This window comes from Rhinolophus sinicus, linkage group LG01 (genome assembly GCF_036562045.2).
Source record: "Rhinolophus sinicus isolate RSC01 linkage group LG01, ASM3656204v1, whole genome shotgun sequence".
NCBI lineage: Eukaryota > Metazoa > Chordata > Mammalia > Chiroptera > Rhinolophidae > Rhinolophus > Rhinolophus sinicus.
In genome coordinates, this window is record NC_133751.1 from 178,650,767 (window position 1) to 178,677,281 (window position 26,515).

General features: G+C 36.7%; 2 protein-coding genes across 3 annotated transcripts in view; one reads left to right on the top strand and one right to left on the bottom strand.

Moving 5' to 3' along the window:
* The window catches only part of TYW5 (tRNA-yW synthesizing protein 5), a 22,413-nt gene extending 5,529 nt beyond the window's left edge, over window positions 1–16,884 (bottom strand). The window contains exons 1-7 of the mRNA XM_019746478.2: window positions 16,759–16,884; window positions 11,339–11,493; window positions 7,457–7,526; window positions 5,039–5,083; window positions 4,038–4,175; window positions 2,205–2,292; window positions 1,708–1,824 (exon numbers count right to left, since the gene is read on the bottom strand). Coding sequence (XP_019602037.2) covers window positions 1,708–1,824; window positions 2,205–2,292; window positions 4,038–4,175; window positions 5,039–5,083; window positions 7,457–7,526; window positions 11,339–11,493; window positions 16,759–16,836 — 691 coding nt within the window. The 5' untranslated portion in view covers window positions 16,837–16,884. The remainder of the gene's footprint in view (window positions 1–1,707; window positions 1,825–2,204; window positions 2,293–4,037; window positions 4,176–5,038; window positions 5,084–7,456; window positions 7,527–11,338; window positions 11,494–16,758) is intronic.
* Window positions 16,885–17,161: 277 nt separating this feature from the next.
* Window positions 17,162–26,269, top strand: MAIP1 (matrix AAA peptidase interacting protein 1). 2 transcript variants are annotated; one of them, XR_012498622.1, is made up of 5 exons: window positions 17,162–17,611; window positions 22,473–22,544; window positions 22,945–23,071; window positions 24,342–24,443; window positions 25,963–26,269. XR_012498622.1 is itself a non-coding variant. In XM_019746479.2 (5 exons), exons 1-5 carry the CDS (start codon window positions 17,162–17,164, stop codon window positions 26,039–26,041), a joined length of 876 nt encoding a protein of 291 aa, XP_019602038.2. In that variant the 3' UTR covers window positions 26,042–26,269. The 2 variants fall into 2 exon arrangements, 1 of the variants encoding a protein (XP_019602038.2); XM_019746479.2 differs by having other exon boundaries at window positions 24,296–24,443.
* The last annotated feature ends 246 nt before the right edge of the window (window positions 26,270–26,515 follow it).

Here is a 26,515-nt window from a genome sequence, read left to right on the forward strand (position 1 = left end):
TTGTGTTACTTGTTTACACTTCCTGAGTCACATAACCACATCAAAGTATTTGTTTTTTGTACACAGAACATTTCAATTATTTGAGGAGTATATTTGACCTTTTCTGACTCAGTACAGTACTTTTGTTCTCAAAGACTTCCTGTTCAAGCTGCATTTGGTTTTCTAGCTTGCTAAAATTTGCATTCATTGTAGCCTCTTCAGTTTTATATTTCTAATGTAATTGTATTTCTTTCAGCTCCTTTACAAAAAGTATATAAAACTAAAGCAAGCATTTTGGTGGCGAAGAGGGTGAGTAAACTTTACAATATTACACAGCTGCTTTTTACTTCCACTACAAAGTTTACTTGTTTGTTTTCAATTGAGTGTAAATATTTTCAAAATATAGGTGCTTACAGGAATACTAAAGCAATACCACAATATAACGAAGATGAAATACTAATTACACCAAAAAAAAATGTTTAAGCTAGTGAAAGGAAGATTTATAAGATGCTGAATTTTAGAAACAAACTCAAAGAGTGCTCTAGAAAAAATGAAAGCTTAAAATATTTTAATTTGCAGAACTAGTTTTCAAATGTGGTTTCAATCTTAACCACTCTTTCAGAATCTTTTTTTTCTTATTCAATATAACAGGAAAAAAGCTAACCATTCTGTTAAATTTAAATCCAAAGATGAGAAACTTGCTTTTATTTCAAAATATATGCAAATAGCATTTCTGGCTCCCCCCTCTTTTTTTTAAAGTTGTGCACAGAGTAAGGGAAAACTAAATAATCCTTAACTACACTCTAATGATAAAAAATTTATGCAATGGCAATAGATATAAAGACTACTGTGCTAGATATTTTCAATGAATATAAGAATTAGAGGTCAACATATCATATTTTTATAGACAATCAATTATGTGAAGGACATTATCAGGCCCCTTGGGGTAAACAAAGATGAACAAAACATGGTTCCTTGTCCTCAAGAAATTTATAATCTAGCCCCAAATGAAATCATATTTTTATTAATACTTTTAAACTTAATTTTATTAATATTTTCAAACTTAATTCTATCATTGAAAAGGGGTATTGATTATAAACATATTAACTTACACATGGGAAAATAACTATATATAGGATTTGTTAATGCACCCCTTAATTATTTTATAATTTTCAGGTATTACTTCAGAATAATTATAGATATTAGTTACATCACATTAGTAACAACTAATGCTTATTGTACAAAGAAATTAAGTAACACTATTTCAGACTGTAGAAAAATAATGTATACAAAGGCATCACAGGTGTTGAAAATTATAACATTTTGATATTTAATAAAATCTCTAAATCTGTATTGGCTTTGAAATATATGTACCATTTCTTGGTAAATACTTAAGAGACATAGTTCTAAAACATGTAAATATTTTAGAAATAAGATGATTAAAAAGAATAACCAGGTGTAACCTTTCCCAGACAGAAAGTATCTTGCTTGATGTCATTTAATAAAGTAAGAGTATAATATTTATAGGTTGCCTTTGCAAAACAAGACTGTTAACTTTATAATTTGCCTAACCATACTTTTAAACACATGTACACAGTTGTGTATAAAAATCATCTTGTACAGGACGAGATACATATAACAAATGTACTTTTGTACTAAAAAATCATATAATGGATGAGTGACAGTACAGATTTTAAATACCAAATTACTGAATTCTAGAAATCTTACCAGGAATGAATAATACATCTCCAGCTTTAAGGGAACATTCATACTTTCTAGCCTTGGAAAATAGTGGATATTTAGCTAAGTCTGGGTTATCTATATTCAGTACTTCTGATTTAGTACCTGAAAAGTTGCAAGAAAGGATAATACAGATTAAGCAGTTAGCATGTTTAAAAAAGAAATTACATACATTTGAAAAGTTATTCTTTTCTGTACAATTACTTATTGTACCCAAACTGTGAGAACAATTACTATTGTCTTGAAACCTAAGAAAATTTTCAATGACCCACCCTTTATTTATGACCACTGACATGGATGTAATACAATTAAGAAAATCTGAAAATTTCATTCTTCATATAGCCTATATGTATACACATATACAATGGAGAATACATTATAATTACTAAGAAGCCCTAAAATGTTTTTCTATGAGAATAAAGAGATTTCTCAAAAAATAACTGAAAAAACTAGACTTTAAAAATATAAACTTTAAAATAAAGTACCTGATAAATATAAATACTGGGCATCTCGAGGACTGAACAGTACAACACGCTTTTTTCCTGTCACTTGTATTAAGAAGTTATCCATTACCTAAAGACCAATAAGAACTTATCAATAAGAAATATCTAAAATGCACATTAAATAGAAACAACGGTTCCAGTTAATGTTTAAATCCCGTCCTTTAGTAGGACTCGGCTCACGTTATCTAAAACTCATAAAACATTGTAATATTACAATGAAAACACTTGTATTCCAAACACAACTGCGCCTTCACTAAGATATTTCTGCCTTAAAATGGAAACGTTTGGCAAGCCATGAGGAAATCTGAAGTCAAAGCTATTTGCCCTTTCCCCACCATTATGACAGTAAGGGTCGTTACACCTATTTGAGGCTCCCCTTGGTTAGTACATATTACTTACCTGACAAGGAATGCTATCAGGCCAACATTGGACAACAGATTGAAAGCACTTAGAAAATGTAGGTGTTGGGAAAATACAAGGTATTGTGGCAACCATTGCTCTTTAATAACTTTTAATGTATGGCCAGCCATAATTTGGTTATAGGTATCTTGATTTCTAAATTATTTCTATAGGAATATAACCTGACAAATTTTTTTGATACACCTATTAACAGAGCAATCTTGACTATTCTGTGTATGCAAGGGTGCACTTTGTTGGTACAGATTGTGAAAAATGTTAAAAGGCAGAGCTACAAAATTCTCAACTAAGGAATTAAAATATAATATACTAAGATATATTCATGATTATTTACATATCACTTCTACAAAGCATTTCTCCTTTAACCCACTCTTTACTTGTATAAACTTTAACTATATAACTAGCATGCCTCTGACTTATTTTTAATTTAAGAAAAGCTTTATAATACTCCATATAACTCAATATAAAAAGAATACTACTTAAAATTTTAGAAGTCATAGAATAGTTAAAAACGTTATTTGAGTTACCACATCATTTTCTCACCATATCATTTATGTAAAACCTTTAAAAAATAATATGCTATGATTTTGTGTCTTACCTCACTTAATTATGAAGTGGCTATGTTAAAATCCTCCCAAAAGGTCCTCAGCTGAATTATAAAACTCATTTATAAAACAATATAGTTTTATTTAGAACTTAAAAAAACAATTCCTTTATGTTTAGAGACCTATTAGTTATTGTTGTAGCTTCCTAAGTTTTTCCACCCAACACCAAAACCATATACAATACTAGATGTATAATTTTTTTAATACTTGTATGCATATATTTAAGCAAATAAAAATATAACACCATAGGATGATCAAAATCAATAATCTACATATCTTGTTACTCAACAAATGCAGTAGACATTTGACATTCTCAGAGGATATATGTCCTAAGACCACTGATATCCCCAAATTCTTATAACTAGAAATGGCTTTCCACAAACTTCTGCCTTTCTCCTGAATAACAGTTCCATTTAGTCATGTGTATCATTTCTATATTTTCATACCACAATCTTATCACTTTTTCCACTTTCACAATTTTCACCCTCATCTGGTGGCCATTTTTCGTATGTAAAAAAAAAACACACTTCATAAAATTCAGTATATATACAGGTGATGATGCATCAAGAACAAGCCCACAGAGAAATGCAAATGTGAGAAACTAGGCTTTGGCATTAGCTAATAATCCACTCCATATCACTGCCTTGCAAAGCACCTGTTTTCAAACATGACGATTCAGCAAACTACATGTCAAAGATCTTTAGCGTAGCCTACAGAGCTGGACCTATGACTATTAAATCTGTAAGCGCTAAAGATCTCCATTAGCTTTAGATTCCTCATTTATGTGACATACATCATAGTGTGTCCAGAGCTGTAATCCTGGTGAGCTAATTCGAAAAACACTGGAAAAGAACTGTTCCTCTTTGAAGAATTTTGGAAACTTAATATCTCCTTCCAATAATGGAAACTGCTTTCTGATATCTGCAACATCCTGCATTGAGAGAAATACAGTAAGAATTTTAATAATAAACACAATATTGGCATAATGCTTATTATAGCTAAGGCTGCCATCAGAGCCCATGATATTAAGAGGGAATGGGGCAAAACTCTCTTCACTGCTTTAAAATACTAGGATGTGACCATAGCCAACAAATGAAGAATAACAGACTGTATCAAGACAGCAGAGTCAATAATATCGTTATTGGTAAGTTAGCTATGCTTCATTTATAGAAAGGTTCTTCCTACATTAAGCAAAATTCATACAATTGTCATCTAATATTAAGTATTTTAAGTTTAGGAGTCAACAACTTGAATGTTATCAACTATGTAAAACTTGTGGATTTCACTGAGGGAGGAGAATAAAAGAAGGTAAAGAAGTAAATGGTGACATAAAGGAAAAAAATATCATCTTACTTAATTGTTTCAGGGACCACTCCTTAATACTGGAGCCATATTAATTGGACTCTGAATGCATGTCAAAGCTTATATAATGGATTATTCAGAATTTTTATAATTATTTTAGAATGTATTTTATTAGCTGAATGGCAATCTATAAAATATACAGTAGAAAGGATTTCTTAATTGTGCACACATTGGAGTAGACGACTTTAAACACTAAGATTCTATGATCCTACTTGAAAACTAAGTTATCAACTTTTAATAGTACTTATTAAAGGGCATGAATCATTGAGAAAAAAATGGAAAAGGATAAAACAGGTCATATATCAGGCAGTAATAATACAAATTATAGTGCCAGTTAAAATATCTATCTATCTATCTATCTATCTATCTATCTATCTATCTATCTATCTCCATTTAGACTTTGAACAATTGTTTTACACTCAGAATTCTTACCTTTCTGGGGTCTTCCCCAAGTGACCGTAAATAGTACTTCTCATCCTTAAACATCCCAAAGAAAAATGACATCAGTACTCATGTAAAAATATTAGAAAGTAAAAACGTACGGAAACAGTCTTAAAATCTAACCCCATTAAGTCAGTTTCAAAACAGTTCCATTTTCTTACCCTTTCTACTAATGCTCTCTGGTGGCCATATAAAGAAATGTCTTTATATACTGCTTGTAATAATGACTGGAGCCACAAAACATTAAGTAAAATAAATTCTAAAGGCAGTACATACATACCACATTTAAAGCCACAATGCTTAATTTAGACTTTACACTCCAAATCATTTAGACTCTTAATAACATCTTAAGACTTGAAAGAATTCTCATTTGTGTAGCACACATGATTTCAAGGTATTGTTGAGGCCAACAATGGACTAATATAATACAAATATAGAACAGGATATAAATAAAATACTTGAAATAATTTTTTTAAAAATCTGGAACATTGTTTTATCAAGCTAAGCCTATCCTTGATTATATAAACTCTCAAGCCAAGTCTTTTAAGAGTCAGCTCACGTATAAATTAGAAATACATTATTTTATAGTAGTAAATTTAAGTTGACACTTAAATTATCAATTATATTTCACTATGTAGCTATAATAGGGAACTGAGTAACAAAACATTGCTGTTGCCTGCATTTCCTAAGAATTAGAGAATTGAGATATATCTGCTCAAGCACAGGGGTCATCCAACACAAGAATTCTGCCTCTTATATCTGCACTGACTGTTACAATACAAACTGCAAAATATATCGTATTTACTTAGTAATATGTTATAAATCTATGATCATAAATTTAAACTTTCAGATTCATTGTTTTTATATTTTCAGCTAGTACCATATCAGGTATATTCTATAAACTTACTACCGGCTAAACAGTTTTCAAAATATGTTCTTCAAAAATCCAAGAGTTTTCTACCAGTTCTAATAGTTCAGGATTTAAAAATAAATTCATGTGGCAGATACAGAGATGCACTGCACAAACCACCTTTAAGAAAGGACTCACTACTTAGCTGCAAGGAGTGAGATTAACTTGTAGCTGCCAGCTGTTAACTCCTTCAGGTCCACCTCAGCCTCTGAACCAAGGTCAGGCTCTTCTTGGGACGGGACAGCCCTAAGCAATGACTGAGCCAGACGGTGAGAGGCCTAGACACTACTACCTAACAGAGGACTCCTCTACCAGGCAGTCTTTGCTCAGCCCCTCCACAGTGAGCTGGCACAGACTGCCAGATCTGCATCACGGGCTGTTGGCTTCCCTCTACACAATCCTCCGCCCTTTCCTTTCACAGCTATTATACCCCAATAAACCTTTTGCACTTCGAATTCCATCTCAGCATCTTCCTGGAGGACCAAACCGACAGTCCATACTCATCTACACACTTTCCATAATTTTTAGACTTTAATTCTTTGCTCATTTCTATTTCATTTTCTTCACTTGACATTTCATGGCTATTTAAATCTGCCTCTCATTACCCTTGGAAAAGAAAATACCAAAGGGCAACGAATACACATGTTAAAGCTTGGCTGTAAAGTTAAAAAACATTTTTCAGGTACAGCAAATGGAATCAGTTTTATTAGACATCCTAGTCATGCTGTGGAACCACAGACCTCCAGAGTTTTTAGGGACCTTGGTGGTAATCTAGTATAATCTTCACCTGATGAGAAAACTGTTAAGATGCAACACCCTTTACAACCAAACTAACCACAAGCCCAGCTGACTCAAAAACAGACAACAGCTTTATTCAAAGCTTAAATAGCAATTTATTTTTAAAATGTGCTTTTGAGATAACACTGAATTTTTTAAAAATGTATTTACATAAGCCTCAATGCTTTATTTCAAGATATTTAAACTGACTTATCTAAAGGTGGATTATAATGTAAGAAAGAATTATTCTGAACAAACGTTATAGCAAATACACACAATAGAAATCACACTGATAAATATTAATAAAATACACAGTCTAATAGTCAATAAGAAAATAAAGTTCTTCATTAGCATCTGAACTTGGCATATCAGATCAAAGCATTTTCAAAGAAAGTTAATATTAATAGCTAACATTTAGTGAGTAGTTTCTAGTCAGGCACTGTGCTAAGTACAGATTTTATTTAGTTAATTGTCACAAAAACCCTATGAAATAGGTACTGCTATTATTTCTATTTTATAGATTAGTATACTGAGGCACAGAAAGATAATTTGGTCGAGGTTTAGGATCTAATAAATACCAAAACTAACATGTATGGCATACACAATCAAACCTTAAGAGTGGCTAGCAGAGAAGGCTATAGCTCTTGTATATCTAATTCTCTTATAAGAAAATCCATTTACAAATATTAATGCTTTCCAAAGAAAATGTTAAAATTAATTACCTCTGAAATAAAGAATTCTTTATGCTTTTCCTCAGCTGCTCTCTGAACCAACTTGTCAAAAGGTAAAGTTCTGAAATGAACACAAAAGATCCTTGGAATTAATAATAAATCAACTAATACTACTCTAATTACTATATACAGGGGCTTGTTAAGAGTTGGATAGGATCTTGTTTTATAATAGCCATAATTTTTATTATAAAATATTATGCGGAATTCTAAATTTTCAAAATTCATTAGTTGTGTGCTTATTTGACCTCAGTTGTTGATTTCAAAAATTAAAGATTTTTAAATCTATGGTACAGAGGGATCCTTCTCATGTCAGTATCCTCCTATTCTAAGTTACTGTGAGAAAAAAAACTATTCCAAGTTTCTATGGTGTCTGGTTAGCATTGGAAATACACAAACTTTCAAGCTCTTACTGCTACCTATTTCCAAGTATCACGGCAAAAATGTCTTGTGATGAATGGGGCAACTACTTCTGCTCCTTTGGAAGAAACAGTAGGTAGGCAAAGGGTCCAGTGACGATCAAGTTCCCCTGGCCTTCTCACTGATCGTCCTGCCTTAGGGCAGCACCACAGAACACAGACGCCGCCAACACTGTTCTCAGCCCCCTGCACCACCCTCTGTCATTTTAAGGCTTCGGAGGAATATCTCGAGGAGAATTCTAGGGAAATGACCGAGTTTTATTCTTCTTCAATATTTCTGCCTAAATGCCAGGCTCCCAGCATGCTGGTGAACAGGGCTGAATATCGTAGAAGCAGTCTGTTTCTTTTACCTCCAGGTCCTGGAAATAAAGGAGGACTATCTTTCCTCCAGGTCCCATCCTATCCCTTCAACTGTCCAGAATCAAAAAGTACCACCCCCTACGTGAAGATGATCCCTTATCAGCAACATCAAGACAATGAAGTCCTCAAGAGCATCTGGGCCAAAAGCCTCTCCTCTCCTCCCACACTGCACTCCAGCCTCCAAACCTCTAACTAAGGGTTGTAATCTTTTCACTCTTGCTACCAAATATCTTTCCACTGGGAGGTATACACATCCTTCTATAAAGATGACCTTGGGCTTTTCTTCTCCTAGAAATGTTTGCCTAGAAACAAACTGGGTTAAGATAAATGTGGAATGTCAGCTGTGATATCAGGTTAATACTGTTTATTATATAAATGACCCCTGATGGGAGAACTATGTCTGGACTAGAAGGCTGCTGAGTAGATTATAAATACTTTTTAGGAAGCAGAGGGGATTTGGCTTCTCTGTGTGCAATGTACTCCTGCAACTGAGTATGCCCCTTGGAGGAACCTAGAAGATAAGTTCATGGGTCTTTCATGTTACTGGTATCTAAGCTAGGGTGTTTCTGTAGCCCCCTCTATAGTCTTGTTCCCTTATAATTGTTACTTGGTGAGCCAAAAAGAAAAACAAAACAAAAAAAAGGCTCCTGGATTGGTATAAGGAATCCCACTGATACCATCTTTCTAGAATGCTATTTCCTGCAAAGCCAAGTGAATCTGATGCCAGATTATGGACTACTAGGTCCTATGAGTGTGAATGTCACTCTGAACTTGGGGACACTGCTGGTAATTATGTAGAATGAGCACTGCAAGAGAAAAGAAAGGAGTCTGCCGCCTACTCAGACCAATCTCCTACTATAGTTTCTGGCTAATTATATCAATAAATACCGGGGGTGCCAAAAAAATGTATACACATGACTTGTATTCATCTTCTGTTATCCGTACATATTGAGTATTACAATTTTAATACAGTTTTGTTCCTTTCTTAAAAAGTGTATACATTTTTTTGCCACCCTCTGTATACTTGGCATCTTCCTACTCAATGTTTTCCATCTCTGATCTCACTATATAGCCTTCATTCCCACCAAAGCATCTTTGAAGAATTTGGGAACCACGTGGAAGCCCTCTGGCTCACAGCTACCTCTGTAATGGGTGCAGTTGCCCATGCTTAGCTTTTTCACTAGGGGGAACCCAGAAGTGTTTCAAGACTTTTGTAAGAACAGGGCAGATAGAGTGGCTGAATCCAGAGAAGCAGAAGAGGGGTGCACCCAGCAACCTTCTCCCTCAGGAGTGGTACCTGTCAGACATTCTGCAGAAGCAGAAACGCAGTGTATGAATTGGGAAGTTTCTTGGCCTTGAGATCTTATCTACACCATGCCTGTTTCATAAAGAAGGGCATCTGTTATTGAAGTTCCATTTGTCTGGACTGGCATACAGACTAGTAAGGGATGTGGTACCAAAGAGGGGTTAGGATCATGGGTTCTGTGGAGTCAGGCAAATTTGGTGTAAGTCCTGATTCCATCATTTCAAGCTGTATGATCTTAGGTTTAAGTTATTTAGCATTTTTCAGCCTCCGTGTGCTCATCTGTATAACTATTATTAAACTGAAATGATAACAATGATATAATAATTGTGTGGAGGATTTCTTACTTTCTAGTCTGCCTTTGGCCTAGATGCCTCCCTTCTTTCCTATTCCCCATTAACTGCCAAAAATGACTAAGCCTATTTTTTTTCTTGCGCTAAGAAAAAAGTCTTGCAACTCTAGTGGCTCTAGTGGAAAGTTTGGAGGAAGCTGGGATAAGAGCTATTACATAATGTATGTGCTTCAAAAACAAGTTTCGAAAAGTTTATAGCACATGACAAAACATCAGGCAATTTAAGATGAAGTTTCAATAACCATTTGTTATGGCACTGGACTCTCTGGAAAATAAACATCATTAACTGCAGGCTGAAAAACACTTATCATTCCAGCACTTTCTTCCCCTTTGACTTAATTAAAAAATGAAAAGTTCTTACACTTGGAAAAACTTATGACAATTAAATTCAATTCATGGACTATTAAAAACCAGAACTATATTGGCGAATATTCAAAGGATCAAAAACTGAGAAATGCTTTGGCAAGCTGTTATGTGAGTTTGGAAAACTAATGAGAAAGGAATGGCCCTGGATATTAAAAGCTCTATTTCACTCATCTCTAAACTCTGGAAGGAACAGTGAGAGCTAACTCCCTTTAAAAATCAGGCTATTGTGAACTACATGGTTTTTCAATAGATTGAATTTTCTGGGAACTGCACATGTTCAGAATCTGAAGGTCATTTGTTTTTAACATTTTTAATGAAATTCATGGGAATAAACTCAAGGGAATAAATAGTATATTAAAGCTATAAGATTACAGCATTTAAAGCTTTCAAATTTAGACATCCAGAAGCTTTAAACTACCTCTTATTTACTTTTAAGAGATCCTAAAACAAAAATGACAACCACGAGGAAAATTAAGTATTTAAGGTTATTTTGTCAAAAGAGAAAATTATGATTTTTTTTTTTTAAAGTTATCAGAATTGATGAAAGATTGTACCAAACATAGCAACTACTTGTCTTATATTTCTGGAGAAGGTAGAAAAATAAAACATGGGCTTATACTTATCTAAAAACAATCTGGATTCAGAAAATTTTCCAAAAATAAGGGCATTGAAAATCAAAATAGGTTATGAAGGAAAACTTTAGAATTTATACCTCTAGATAACAATTACTAATATGCCAGGATCAATTGATTAGTGAAGCACTGAATGAATTCAGCACACCCAACTTCAGATGTAATCTACCTCATTATGAAAATTCTTTTCCTTCCATGATTCCAGATGGTATCAGGTATACACCCTATTTAACAAATGGTCTTTGGAAATGTCTTTGTATAATTATGTAACCTCAGAATTTTTGTCTTTTAAAAGCCATTCTTTAAAAATTAGTAAGCTATTCCATGATTATATCAAACTAGCCAAAAGATGAAGTGCCATATGGTCTTTGTATAATGCAAAAATATCGTAAAGGTTTAAAACCAGTTATGTATATTCGCAGAGTAAACCTCAGGAGGAAATACCTATATACAAAGTTCTTACTAATGAAGTCCATCTGGGCAACTGCAGCAACATGAATCTTCACTTCTTTCTTCCCTCCAACTTGACTTAGGTAATCCACTGTCCATTTGCTTGTACAAGCCCCCAAATCAATTCCTTCCAAGACTAGAGGTTTTCTCTATATGTGGGGAAAGAGTACAAAAAAAATAATAATTAGGGAAAACTAACAATATATCAGGAGTTGTATTTGACAACAGAGGTATAAAAGTAAATAAGAAATGATTCTTGAGCCCAAGATGCTCAGACTCAACCCTTTTGACAATTCATACTATAACAGGAAGAGGACTCATGCAATGTACTTAGAACAAAATTTTAACATTAGGAATACAAAACCAAACAATACAGTGAGACCACCAATAGCTAGCTAAGAGATAAGAAAAAAATCTGAATATTATTTAAAGCATTTTCATGAGTGTTACTTATGACAAAAATATAAATGATTATAATTTGTACTTTATCATCAAATATTTGTACCTTTTTATTTTGATACCATTTCAAACTTATGGAAATGTTGCAAAAACATCACAAAGCACTTCCATATACCCTTTACTCTGATTCACCAAATGTTTAACATTTTGCCCCATTTCCTTTACCATCTGCTCTCATTCATGCTATGTGTGTATAGAGAGGAACATATTATTAAAGATAATTTAATTTTTTCTGAACTATTTCAGGGTAAGTTGCTAATATTAAGCTACTTTATCTCTATAAACAGTTGAGTATATTTCCTGAGAACAAAGACATTATCTTACATATCCAGATTATCAAAATTATAGTTAAGTCATATAATATTATCTAATCCACAGTCCATATTCAAATTTTGTGAACTGTCCTAATAATATCCTTTATAGTTATTTTTCCCCCGATTCCTGAGATACCACATTGCATTTAGTTGTCATGTCTCTCTTAATCTGGAATGGTTCCTCAGCCTTTTTCTTCCATGACCTTGACAGTTTTGAAGAGCACAGGCCAATTATTTTTTAGAATGCCTTTCAGTTTGGGTTCGTATGTTTCTTCATAATTAGACTCAGATTATGCATTTTTGGAAGGAATGTACCACAGAAGCAATGTTGTGTCCTCTGTGCAACAAGGCAGGTGGCACATGGTATTCTGCCCTATTATTTGTGATGTTAATTTTGATCAACTGGTAATTCCTGCCTGAGTCAAGTATGCCTACGATGAGTGCAAAACTCGTGCTTTTTAAAAATTCCATCATCTTCTACATTAGCTGGCATTCTAATGAGCTCTAACTACTCCATTTATTTATTTTAATCACTGGGTTATAATTTATTGATATAATTTTGATGCTCAAGTTATCCCAGATTTGACGACTAGGAGCCCCTTCAAGCTGGCTCTTGGGACTTTTTACCTGAGCACTTCCTTACTTTATGGCAAAAGAACACAATCCAGCATCCTTTATCCTTGCTCTCTCTCAGCCCTACAGTCATTTCTTCAAACAGCTCTGGTTTCTTTTAGTGGGGAACGCTATTTAGAAATCACGATCTGTGTACTAGATGTGCTCATTGCTACGGGGGTGTCTTTACTTCTAGGCCTTCTCAGTGGGCAGAGCTAGGAAACTGTCCTCCCCCAAAATACACACACACACCATATATGCATATATCTATATCTATTTATTTCTCTCTCCACATGTACTATATACGTATGCACACTTAATGGATGTATATATGAACCACAACACTTTCAATAATGATACCTCCATTTCTGATCTTACATGACAAGATTCATTCTAATCTTATTTTTATGTTTGTAACTCGCTTCTCTAACAGTGAGAAACCTGGTTCCTGTCACCCTCAATGTTTAATAAATTGCAGAATCCCAGAATTCACAACAAGCACTTTTAGAATTACTAAGTCATAAGACTAAAAAACAAGTATACTAACTAGAATTCAGTATTTGTTTACAGTTCTTTTTGTCTTTACTGAGAACATACAATCAAAGTATTGGGTTAAAAAATGACTTGGGTTACTTCTCATCCTCCCCATTACTTAGATTCACTTGTTTTTTTTTCATATTCTATATTAGACTTTTGTTTTTTTAAATCATTCCTTATCCTTGTTAATTTTATTACTGTCATTTTAGAATGTAAAATATTAATGTGATCACCAAGTAAAAATTATACAAAAAGACCACTCCATCCACATTCTTCCACCTTGTACTCATCCCCTATAGATAACCCGTCTCATTAGTTTCTGACTTATGGTTCCTGTATCATTTTTGCAAAGTGATCAAAAACATGTACTTCCTTATTTCTCCCCCTCCTTTTTTACACAAAAAGTAGCATATCGTGTACTTTCTTTTAGAGCTTGCTTTTTAAAATTTAAAACTATATCCTGGAAATCACTGCTATCAGTTCAGATTATCTCCATTCCTTTTATCCTTAGTACACCACAGTGTACATGGACAGTTTAATCAATCACTCTCCTATGCATGTTACATATTCCAGATTCCCCTTCATAAGGGCTGTACCACTTGGCATAAAGTATGAGTGACAGTTTCCTCACAGCCTCGCCAAGAGTGTATTATTAAAGTCTTAATTTTTGCTAATATGATAGGTAAGAAATGGTACCTAAGTGTAGCTTTAATTTTTCTTATAAAGCAAAGTTGAAGATCTTTTCAAATGTTTAGAGGGCATTTTTATTTTTTTGTCAACTGCTTACTTTTTATCAGACTTCTGGCCTTTCCCTACTTAATTTTTCAGATCTTCACATACATGGGCTTTTACTATCCTTTTATGAAATATATGTTGCAAATATTTCCCCCCAGTTTGTATTTTATGCAAACTTGAATCTTTTTATTACACCTGATTTACAGCTCAGTCAGTTAGAAAGCCCTCCTATACACCTACATTAGAGAGAAATTTACCCCTGTTCTTCTAGTACTTGTGTAGTTTCATTTTTTTACATTTAGAGCTCTGATCCCTTTGGAGAGTACTCTTGTGTAAGGTATCAGATATAAATCTAACTTTATCATTTTCTAAATGACTATCCAGCTGTCCCAGCACCATTGATTTAAAAGTTCATCTTTGACCCAGTGATTTTTACAAATGACACGTTCATCACTTACTAAATTTCCGTATGAATGGAAATTTATTTCTGGATATATATATATATATATATATATATATATATATATATGGATCTATCTATCTATCTATCTATCTATCTATGGATATATACCAGGGGTGCCAAAAAAAATGTACACAAGTGGACACTTTGGTCAACACTGCTCAAGCAGTAGTTTGCTGTAATCAGAAGTGTCTGGACGCTGATGGTAACCACTTTGAGCACCTCTTGTAATTGCAGAAATCAAATGTGACTTGTATTCGTCTTTTGTTATCAGTATATATTGAGTATTACAATTTTAATAGTTTTGATCTTTCTTAAAATGTGTATATTTTTTTCGTACCCTCTGTATATGTGGATATATGAATATAACACATACAGACTTTCTATTCCTCTAGACTGTCTATTCATGCACCTGTACCACACCATTAATTATTAAAACATTTAAAATATGACAGGCGTATGTCCCTCATTGCTTTACCTTAGTGTTTCCAAGTAAAAGTAACAAGGTCTTGTTTTGCAATTTTATTAATTTCTAGTTATATTACTTTGTGACCAGAGTGTTGTTTGTGATTTTCCACTTTATGAAACTTAATGATTCTTTGTGACATACGAAAGTCGGACAATTAAGTTCCTGAACTCATCCTAGAAAAAGTGCTCCATACCTCATTGCTGAATATCACTACGGTCACCTTCGGAGTACTCCCCTTGGGAAGCTATGCACCTACGCCAGCACCTAGTGCACCCTTCAAAGCAACTGTGGAACTCTTTTTCTGGACTGGCCATCAGAGCTGTCGTTGTATTACTACCCCTGATGTCCTGAATGTCAAAATGTCTTCCTTTCAATATTTCCTTTATCTTTGAGTAAAGAAAGAAGTCATTGGGGGCCAGATCAGGTGAGTAGGGAGGTTGTTCCAATATAGTTATTTGTTTACTGGCTAAAAACTCCCTCACAGACAGTGCTGTGTGAGCTGGTGCATTGTCCTGATACAAGAGTCATGAATTGTTGGTGAAAAGTTCAGGTCATCTAACTTTTTCACACAGCCTTTTCAGCACTTCCAAATAGTAAACTTAGCTAATCATCCAGTTGGTACAAATTCATAATGAATATACCCCTCTGATATCAAAAAATGTTAGCAACAGTGTTGCAATAGAGTTCCCGAACTTAGTTGTCTGACCTCAAACTTTAATTGACCTCATATGTCTAGTCTGAAAAGATTAAACTACAAAACACGTTTTGCTATGCTTCTTAGCACTTCCACATACATCATTCAATATTCACAATACTGCCTTGCAGGTATCTTATACTAGCACACTCTGAGGTGGGGTGGGGTGAGCAACAACAACCTGTTCAGCACTAGTCCCCCAAATAAATGAGGGCTTGAATCTTCTCTGTAGGTTGCTAACTCCTAAAAGAAAGAAAAAAAAATTCATCCCTTACACTAGAACTGTAGCTCCTTGACCACCCTTATAGATGTAAATATCAAGTAAAACTGCTGAGGGTGTTTTCTACCATCAAGAGAGTATCCGTAAGCTGGTGGATTTTTTTTTTTTTCTTTTTTTTTTTAAATATCTGCTGGGCTCTTTATTCTCAGTTTTTGGAACCTCCGACTCCCTTGCAAAGCACAGCAAGTAAAAATACTTCTTTCCCCTTAACATTTTTCTCAATTTTCTTTTAAAGAACTAAGGTTCGGATTCACATATAAAAGATTACAACGTTTGAACTAGAACCCAGGTTAGTTAGAATCCAAGACCAAGATCGGTGGAAGTTTCCTGGGGGATTCCCATTGCTTCTCCTATTGGCTCAGTACAGTGAAAAACTGCTCCTTTAAATACAGTAACTCGAGTGGACTGACAGGGGCCGTTCGCGCCAACAGGGGTCCGCAAAACCTCTAAACTTTAGGAAACCTGAAGGAAAATAGAGACGGGGCGGAGGTGGTGGTGGAGAAATTTCCATTGCCCTGATAACGGCAAAAGACTACGTAGTAGGGCTACTTACTGCAAGGCCGCTTTTCGCAGCGAGCAGGGCTTATTAGTGAAAACGTTTCTCGCACTCAGCTCTCTGCGGTTATCCTGCTCCCCAGGAACGCGGAGCTGTTCTCTCCGGACGATGTAACAGATGAACCAGCTGACATCCCCCATGTGCCCTCTCCTTGGCCGCAGACCTAACCAGGCATTTTCAGCCGCCTGCCACCTCCTCCCCACACCCTGGGGTCGCGAGAAACCAATTCGGAGCCACTCGAGTGGTAGGGACCGGTGTCTCCCGGCTTCCTGCGAGCCGACCCGTGCGAGGGCCTCACCTGTGGGTAGAGGTGCTGCGTGAAGTGCTCCTGAGAAATGCCCTCGAGCCGAGGTACCGAGAAGCGCTGCAGGGCCATCGTCGCTGAAGCTCGTCCTATCCCAAGTCCCAGAAGCCTTTGCCCTAAACACGTTCTTCAACTTTGCGATCCGTCCGGAAACAAGACCCGGAGAGAAAAGGTCCGCAAGGCCTACGGACTCGGGGAAGGGCCGGTTCCGAGCGCTGGGCTGGAGGTCTCTGTATGGATCGTGTGTGGAAAGCCGGGGTGGGGCGTACTCACCAGAGGTGGCAGCAACAGGCCAGCTTTACTCTGCAGTGTCTTTCTCTGAACCCCGCTGAGGTAGTTTCCCACCGACTTTCTTTCGATACAGTACAAGCAAGCACAGCGGTGAAAGGTCACGAAAATGGCGCTGGCTGCTAGTCCTTTACCGCGTTTCCTGCTCTCTTGGAGGTTGCCCGGCGGGGCCGCCCGACCCCGGATTCCCGATGCAGCCAAGGTGAGGCCGCCGTTGGCTGGAGTTTGCTATTTCTGTCGCTGCCACAATGGCTCGGGAACGACCCCATTTCCTCGTTTCACTTGGGCTCCGGCAGCCTCCGCGCTGCCCGCTCAGGGCCTCCGGCTTCCCCTGCTCGGCCCGCCGGGACTCCCCGCAGCCCTCCCGGCTTTCCCTGCCAGCCCGCGGCGCAGCTACAGCACTGAGGAGCAGCCCCAGCAGCGCCAGAAAACCAAGATGATCATTCTCGGGTTGTCCAACCCCATCAACTGGATTCGGACTCGAATTTACGCCTTCCTGATCTGGGCCTATTTCGACCAGGAGTTCAGCATCGCAGAATTCTCAGAGGGAGCGAAGCAGGTTTGTTTCTTTCGCTGGAGTTGACCTGTACGCCTCTCATGCTTTCAACTATTACACGTAAAAGTATTTACCGGTGAGGTGTCCTCACTGAGTCTCAAATTATCAAACGTGGGTAGTGACCCTGGCACAGAACCCTCGGGCCACTTCTTAACTTAAAATAAGCTTCTGCTTCTGTTTACATGGTCCCCGAGAAGGAGTATTCGATTGAAACACCAGGGTGAAGTCCCCCAATTACCTTTTCCACTCAACAGGATTTGAATCAGAAATGGATTCAAAGCCCATTTCTGCCACTTAAAAGTTATATGGCTTTATCTTTTCTAAACATGCTTATCTGCAGAATGAAAAAGACAATGCCTCGCATATAGTAGGCGCTCCATAAATGTTTGTTGAATAAATGAATGAGTGGATAAGATTGTTTTGAAGAGTGAGAACAGTTTTAAAGTGCTATAATATCATTTGGGGGTAGAAAGACAAAACTTCCCACCAGAGAGCTCTGTTTCCCTTTTCTGATCCTCCCCCTACCCTCAACCTTCCCCATCATACTTCTAAAGAATTGTGTCGAGATGAGCTTTTTTTCCCTTTTCAAAGAATTTGCTGAGACAACCTGGTCACTGATAAATGCACACCACTCTGCACACTGAGAAACAGCTTTTGGTAATTCATACCCCTGATCCTGACAGTCGTGCCCCTCTTTCTTAGTGGCTGATAATGTTAATGTGGTTTGATGACAGTAATAGGGAAGATACCATGTCATATATAGACATCAATGGAGAACAGGGTCTGTGAGCTAATAAAGCCATCATTCGCTCCTTGCCACATGTCTGTCACTTTGGGTCCTGAGGTTATTTGCAGATTTTGTGCATACATGCATTTTTCTAGGATAAAAGTCTGTCTATAACTTTCTTTTGAATCTCTTAGACAGTTCGTCATTCCCAACCGTTTCAGAACTATTGATAAACAATAGAAGTCATAGTTTATTTCCCAGTTCATACCTCCATGTATCTTAAAATTATGCCATCAAGTGTAGTCATTTTACATTTGATTATATACTGATATTGATATGTTTACTCCTAATGTATTTCAGATTATTTCTGTAAACAAAGCTATTTATATTTATTTAGGTGACCTGTGTTATCAATTAAATGTTATAATCAGTGTCATCATTAACTCCTGCTTCCTGCTTTCCTGAGAGTCAACGTTTCACTGCTTTATGTGTTTATTAAAAAATTAAAAAGCAGAGAGCAACTTGATTAATAGCATCATCACCTCTGCTCATGTCAGTTCAAAATATGTGTCCACGTAGAGGTAAATTGGCGTGATCCTACTGTTTTCCACAATACCCACTGATGACGTGAGCTTGTCTACTTCATAACACATATGACTGGACCAGTTCATTTATGTGTTAATAAGGAATGGAAATCATCTCCCTCCTGTAGACAGGATCAGGCTTTAGTCCCTGTTTCCTTTGAACACAGAGGAGCATGAGACACTTTTTAGTCACTGTGATTTAGAGGTCCTCCAGCTGTTAGCTATGTTAGCCCCCTTTTTGCTGTTAAGTAGCATCTCCACCCCTTCATTAACTAATTGGTATGCTGTTTTGCCTCACCTAAGTCAATTCTTGTGCGTCTAGCTATTCTGATATCCAAAAAGGATGTTGGTACCCATGGCAAATGTTTATGATTCCCTCACATCAGTGGTTACTTAACATATCTTTCAGATCAAGCAAATCAGTTCTTCAACACCTAAGATTTAAAAGGACATAGCTGAAAAACCTTCTCCATACTAGATCTCATAATGCAAACTACCTTCCTTTGCATGGATAGAATTCGAGGGCTTGGAAATAATCTGGTGCAAAAACATTGGCTAGTGTACAAGTATCTACTCTCATGGGCTCCCCTTGCTCTTTCTCCTTAGACTAATCTCCCAGCAGGAAGATGTTATCTTGGGTTGTGAACATCAAGTTACCAATTAGATCATGTTCATTACGATTTTTTGTTGTTGTTAATCATAGAACATGAAAATGAAAGGGCACCTCAGGGCTTATCATTCTGATCTAATCCTCCTCTGCAGATGATAACCAAGTCCCAGAAAGGTAGAACGGTTGGCTCAAGGATGCACAGCTAGTGAGTGCTGAGGTGCACCGCCCTGTGACCCGTTCTACAGTCTTGGTTCTCCAAAGTCACCAAAATTGACATGGTTCAGTACAATCTACGCAAGCTTTTATTCATCACCTGAACCAAGGGAATAGGTGATCCAATGCTATAGATGACTTTATTAACTCCGCAGACCCTGCCGTCCACTGATGTGTATATGACATATCTTCCCCATCACTGCCATCAAACCCCATTAATCATATACTGTTTGTTTTCCTGTATCTTGCTGGCACACTTTGGCCTTTTCTATAAGAAAGGCAGCTATTTCCTCAGAGACTCTTTAGGTTAAGCACTTCTATGTCTTCAAAGCCTTTTTGGGGTACTTATAACAGTTCTAACACTAACTCCCCAGATTTAATGAAGACCCCACAGGTTAAGGGCTCAGCCCCACAAGACTGGCTCCACTTCAGACACCAATCCCTAGTCCTGGCCTCCCATACGTTTTACCAACCAGCCATAAATCAGGGGTTCCCACATCCCCCGTCCTTGTTCAGTAATTTGCTAGAATGCCTCATGGAACTCAGGAAAGCACTTTACTTGCTACTTCTAGTTTATTATAAAGGAAGAGATATACGTGGCAAGGCATGTGGGAAGGGGTGTGGAGTTGCCATTATCTCTGTAGGGGCGTACCACTCAGCCCTCACTTCCACCTGACACAACCTGGAACCTCTCCTAATCCCTTCATTTAGGGTTTCCAACGGAGATTCCACTATGTAGCCATGATTGATTACATCGTTGGCCATAGGTGATTAACTCCATCTCCAGCCCGGCTCTCCTCTGTGAAAGTCTGGAGGTGGGGCTGAAAGCTCCAACCCTCTAAACACATGGTTGCTTCCTCTGACAACCAGCCCCCATCTTCCAAGAGTCACCTCGTTAATCTAAACTCAGGTATGGTTGAAAGGGGCTTGTTTTAGGAGCTCTGTGCCAGGAACCAGAATGAAGGCCAAATAATGTATTTCTTATTACATCACAGTATCACACCACTGATACGTGCATAAGATATATCTTCCCTGTTATTGCCCTCAAACCACATTAATCACATACTGTTAGTTTTCCTATATCTTGCTTGCACATTTTAGCTTTTGCTATGAAAAAGAGGGCCATTTCCCAGAAGCCTCTTTACGTTAGATACTCCTATAGCATCAAAGCCTCATCAGGGCAGCCTCCAAATGGTTCATTATCACCTTAGAGGATAATTTTCTTAGGTGTGATCTTCCTTGGCCACATAAACTAGAATCTGATGGTTGGGTTTCAATATGATGGTTATGGTCTTTGTTTCATTTTACCAAAATATCACCCACATTCCATACACGGAGTCTTACTAAAACATTCTCATATGGTGTCTCTGAACCCTGAGGCCCTCTAAAGTGTTTGCAGAGGGTCCTTTAATCCATTTGGACGTGTGCATTTTCTCAAAATTCATTTCCATTATTGTACTAGTTTGCTAGAGCTGCTGTAACAAAATACCGCAGTCTCAGTTGCTTAAACTACAGAAGTTTTATTTTCTCACAGTTCTGGAGGCTGGAAGTCCAAGATCAAGGTGTTGGCAGGTTTGGTTTCTACAGAGGCCTCTCTCCTTTGCCCACAGACAGCTAGCTGCCTTCTTGCTGTGTCCTCACATGGTTTTTTCCCTCTGCATGTGTGCCCGTGCCCCTGGTGTGTCTTTGTGTGTCCCAATTTCCCCTTATAAGGACAACAATCAGATTGGATTAGGGCCTACCCTCATTTACTTAATCACCTCTTTAAAGGCCCTGTCTCCAAATAAAGTCAGTCACCTTCTGAGGTATTAGGAGTTAAGGCTTCAACATACGAATTTGGGAGAACACAATTCATCCCATAGTAATTATTCAGTATTATCTCTCTCACATGCTTGTGCTTCTTTTCTCCTGCCAGTCCTTCAGATTTCATCTTAGATGTTACTTCCTTTAGGAAGCCCTCTCTGATCATTCTAGAATGACTTAAGTGGCTCTTCTGTATTCTCCCAAATCATCCTGTTCTTATCCCTGTCATAATTCTTGACAGTTTACTTGCCTCTCTCCTTGAGTAGACTGAAAGCTCCTTGAAAATATGGTCAAATCTCATGCACAGTTTCATTTCTCACTGCTGGGAATGTGGAGGATTGCAGTTGGTTCCCCCCCCCACACACACACTTTAAAATGGGACCTCATACTTCAAAATTAGAACCCACTGTAGTAGACTGTGAACTCATGATCTTTTCTGACACTTTCCCAAGCCTGCCTTATCTGTCTTAATAAGGTTCAGACTAACCCAGATCCCCAGACTCCCAGTATAGTCTAGACTGTTGCTTCCCAGCTGTCACCTGTATGATGGGGGGGTGGAAGGGAGGTTGTCATATAACACTCAGGTTGATTACTTCATCATTATTTTAAAAGGAAATACAGAGGAGGATTTTTACTGAGAACCTAGTGTGTACACCACACACTAGCTTTTCCCAGGTCCTGAGAGTGGATGTTATTAGTAATCCACTCACTCACTACTATATATGTGGGAAGGCCATATGAGAAAACAAAAGCCAGCTGACTAGGAGTCATGCCTAACATTGATATCTTAGTGTTTGACATTGTTGATCGCCTTTATCATAAAATAGTCTTTGTTACACTTAGCCCTTAACTTTGAGCATCATACATGGTATTTTGCATGGTGTTTGGAAATAATAATCACCACCCTCCCTCCACTGTTTTTTTAAGGCTTTTGCTCATGTGTCCAAGTTGCTGTCACAGTGTAAATTTGATCTTTTGGAAGAACTTGTGGCTAAAGAGGTAAAGTATACTTTTAGTTTTCCTTTAAAAATAAATGTATTCTACTCTTGCAACAGAATGATATATAGTACGCTGTCTTTATTTATGCTTGAAAATAGTATGTGTGCCATCATTCCTTTTGAGTACTTTGGGTCATATAAAAACATAGAATGACTTGCTACTTGAGGCATAAAAGTAAGTAAATAGGATGTCCTTCAGTTGTTCTTATAGAGAGTGTTCTGTTAGGAATTATCTAGTTGAATAACTAGTTACTTTCAGTGTTGCTTTTGAAGATGAGTAAATATGGTAGTAAATTTAAAAATAGGTTTAGAAAAATTCATTCCATGAAGAATTCACCATGCTTTTGAAAAGCTTTCAAAAGCTCAATAGCTGAATTATGCTTTTATTTTTCCAAACATAGGTACTAAATGTATTGAAAGAAAAGATCACTTCACTACCTGACAACCATAAAAATGCCCTTGCTGCTGACATAGATGAAATTGTGTACACATCAACAGGGGACATCTCCATTTACTACGATGAGAAAGGTAAATGGTCCATCATTATCAAAAAAAGCTAGGCTACTGGATAATCATGAAATAGTGGGGGTTTGTAGGTACAAGTGGATAGTCATAGAACTTCAGAGAAAATAATATGTTCATTCTTTAAAGACCTCGCTCTGCAAGAATTGAGATATGGTCATAGTTTCTTACGCCTTCCACCTGGAACTTTTCTCTCTACTACTTTTTAATTCACAGGACAGGGTATTGTCACGTAAGTTGATGAAAACAATCTATTTAGGACAAGCTGCTCCCATGTATCAAATTAAAAATATTTGTGTTTCAGATTTCCTAACTTGATGGAAACAATTGAGCATTTTAAATGTCCAGCTGTATGTTAAATAGAAGGAGTACAATAAAAAGAAATGATATCAGCCAAAGACTGTTTCCAAAGTAAGATTAACTACAGAACTCCCAAATTGGGTTTATTTGGAGACAGTTTAAAAAGTTGAAAGGAACTTTAGTGGTATCTGCTATCTGATGCATACATCTTCCCTATAGCATTCCTGAAAATGTATTGACTTATTCCTGCTACAAATATTTGCATATGTATTACGTGCCAGGCACACAGGAAATCTGGACTTTGCTTACACACTTCTCGAGGTAATTCTGATTTGGACTCTTAATAGTTAAAAATTTTGTTCATGCACGTTAATTTGAAACATTTAAAAAGGTACTTTTACATATTTTTAAAAAATATTTTTTCCTCCCCTAATATTTCAAATTGCATCTTAGCACCATGGTCACTACCTGATTTTTATATAGGACATTGTCGTAATCACCAGGCATAGCAAAGTGCATTAGGGAAGAATAGGAGTCTTTCTTTTTTCTGGCAGTTTGGGTTAAGTTAATTACTTAGCAGCAAGGAATGTTTTTTCTCCTTCATTTTTGGTTTGACAACAGATACGTTATAATTTTAGAAAATGCCACAAATTGAAAATAATCTATGTAGTATACTTAGTAAATAGTACATGCTCAGTAAATAGTAGCTGTTATTACTGCAATGGAAAGAGGGCCAATATGTCAGAACCCCTAAGAATTTTCTAAAAATAAAAAGGTATCAATATAGGTATCTTGTTAGGCTAGAATAAGCACAGAGTTTGATCTACAACAACTGTAACTACAGCCACTTTCTGATTCCATTTTGGATATATGGATGATAGATTATTGTGATTTGTATTTGTGTGTATGTGTGTGTGTTTTTTCCCTAAGGAAGGAAGTTTGTTAACATCCTGATGTGCTTTTGGTATCTAACCAGTGCCAACATCCCCAGTGAAACTTTAAGTGGAGCCGGTGTATTCCAGGTTAAGTTGGGGGATCAGAACGTGGAAACGAAACAACTTCTTAGTGCAAGCTATGAGTAAGTCTAAATCACACTTCATTGTTCCCTTTTCACTAGAAAATGGAAGGTAGTGTGAAGAAGGTATGAAAACTAAAGGGAGCTTTAGGGGAAAAGGATTAAAATTTTTCAAGTTCTTTATGAAGAGACAAAGTCATAGTGACATACTGGCCATGCAGCAGGAACATTCAGAAATTAGAAGGAGGTAATATTTCTGAATGTAATTAAATGGTGTTTCAGCTGTCTATTACTGCATTACAAACCCTCCAAAACTCAGTAGTTTCAAACAGCTCATTTATTTTGCTCGCTATTGTACTACTCAGGAATTTTGTAAAGGCTCAACTGTGAGTTTTTCTCTGCTTCACCTGGCACCATCGGGGGTGGCAGGGCTGGAGGATTCATTTCCACAATGGCTGCTTCGCTCACACGTGCGGCACCTGCGTGCTCTTGGCTTCTCCACATAATGTCTCATTCTCCAAGGCCTCTCTTTATGGCTTGGGCTTGTGGTTGTCTCAGGCTCGTTCCATGCTGGTTGGCTTTCAAGAAGCAGAAGACAGAAGATGCTAGACCGGTAGAGGACTATGCCGAGGATTGGAACAACATCATGTCCACCATAGTCCACTGGTCAAAGCAGACACAGGACCTGCACCATTAAAAGGGCCTGGAGAAACTCCACCTTTTGATGGAGCAACAGCAAGTTCCCATTGCAGGAGAGCACACTGGGTGGGAGATACAGTTATGGCCATTGCTGGAAAATAAAATCTGCCATAATTGGCACATGGACTATCCATCCACTCACTAAACATGTATTGACCATCGCCCATTTACCCAGTACTCTGGTAGGGGTTCAGATACAAAACTGAAGGGTTCCTGCCCTTAAGGAGGTACTGTCTAGTAGAAGGTTAGCAAATTATTTAAAAGAGACACTGTAGTGTATTTTTGTGCTAATAACATCTGGAGCAGTGAACAAGTCCAGCAAGTTCAATGGAGACCTCATTGTATATTTAAATACTTTTTTAATTTAAATCTACTAAATTGTCTCTTTTGAGACATCATTTATAATTAAAGAACACTATAATCAATACTAACCTTTGGTTCTTCTCATATTCCCTACGAATACCATGGGCAGCTTATAAACACTGTTATTTTCAAGATTGATCTAATGTATGTAAACCAAATACCACTAAAGTGCTGTTTTAATCACCATAGTCCAATTTATTTCTCCTCATATTAGGCATATGTTATAGCTGGTATTTAACAACATAAAAATACCCTAGTTTCTCTCAAGGACTGGCAGATGTTGGAGTGTAGATCAGTCCATTAAAATACTCATTTTACTTGACAGTGTGCTTCTAATTTTGTGGAATATTTTTTGTGATTGAATTGGTAGATTAAATTTTTGTTAATTTTTATTTTTATTTACCATCGACCATTAGTTTATTGCTAAAAGCTGCCTCTAATGCACACTTGCAGAGTATATAGTTATCTAAGAAGTATTTGGACTAATGTAAGATTCACATTATTTGTAATTTTTTTCGAGATTTCAGAGGGAGTTTACACAAGGAGTGAAGCCTGATTGGACCATTTCACGGATTGATCACTCAAAGTTATTAGAATAAACTTTCTTGGAAAAAATAAGTTTATTGGACTTTCAGCAATTGCTGTGAAAACTAAGGAAGAAAAGTTTTGGATCAGTTGATCTTCACTTAGTCAAGTCTGTGGATTACTTTTGTATTATTTTGCAATACTCCTTGTAGTATATTGGCATGATACAGTAAAGCATTTTCCACAGATTGTTATCACCTTCTATAAAAGAGGTCAAAATAAAGAAACTACAATAGCTCGTCGTTGGTGTCATATTCAGTATCATTTCTAATGTTACATATATATGTGTATATACACAAACTACTTTTATAGAAAATAAAGAAGGTATTAAAACTACACATTTCTAAATTAATAGTCCTTAAATATTTTATTTGTGGTTAATATATTTATACCAATAATTCAAATCATATATAGGGTTTATTTTTACAATTTAATGCTATTTGATTACCTCTAGTCACTGGATAGATGAGAAGGAGGAATGGATGGGA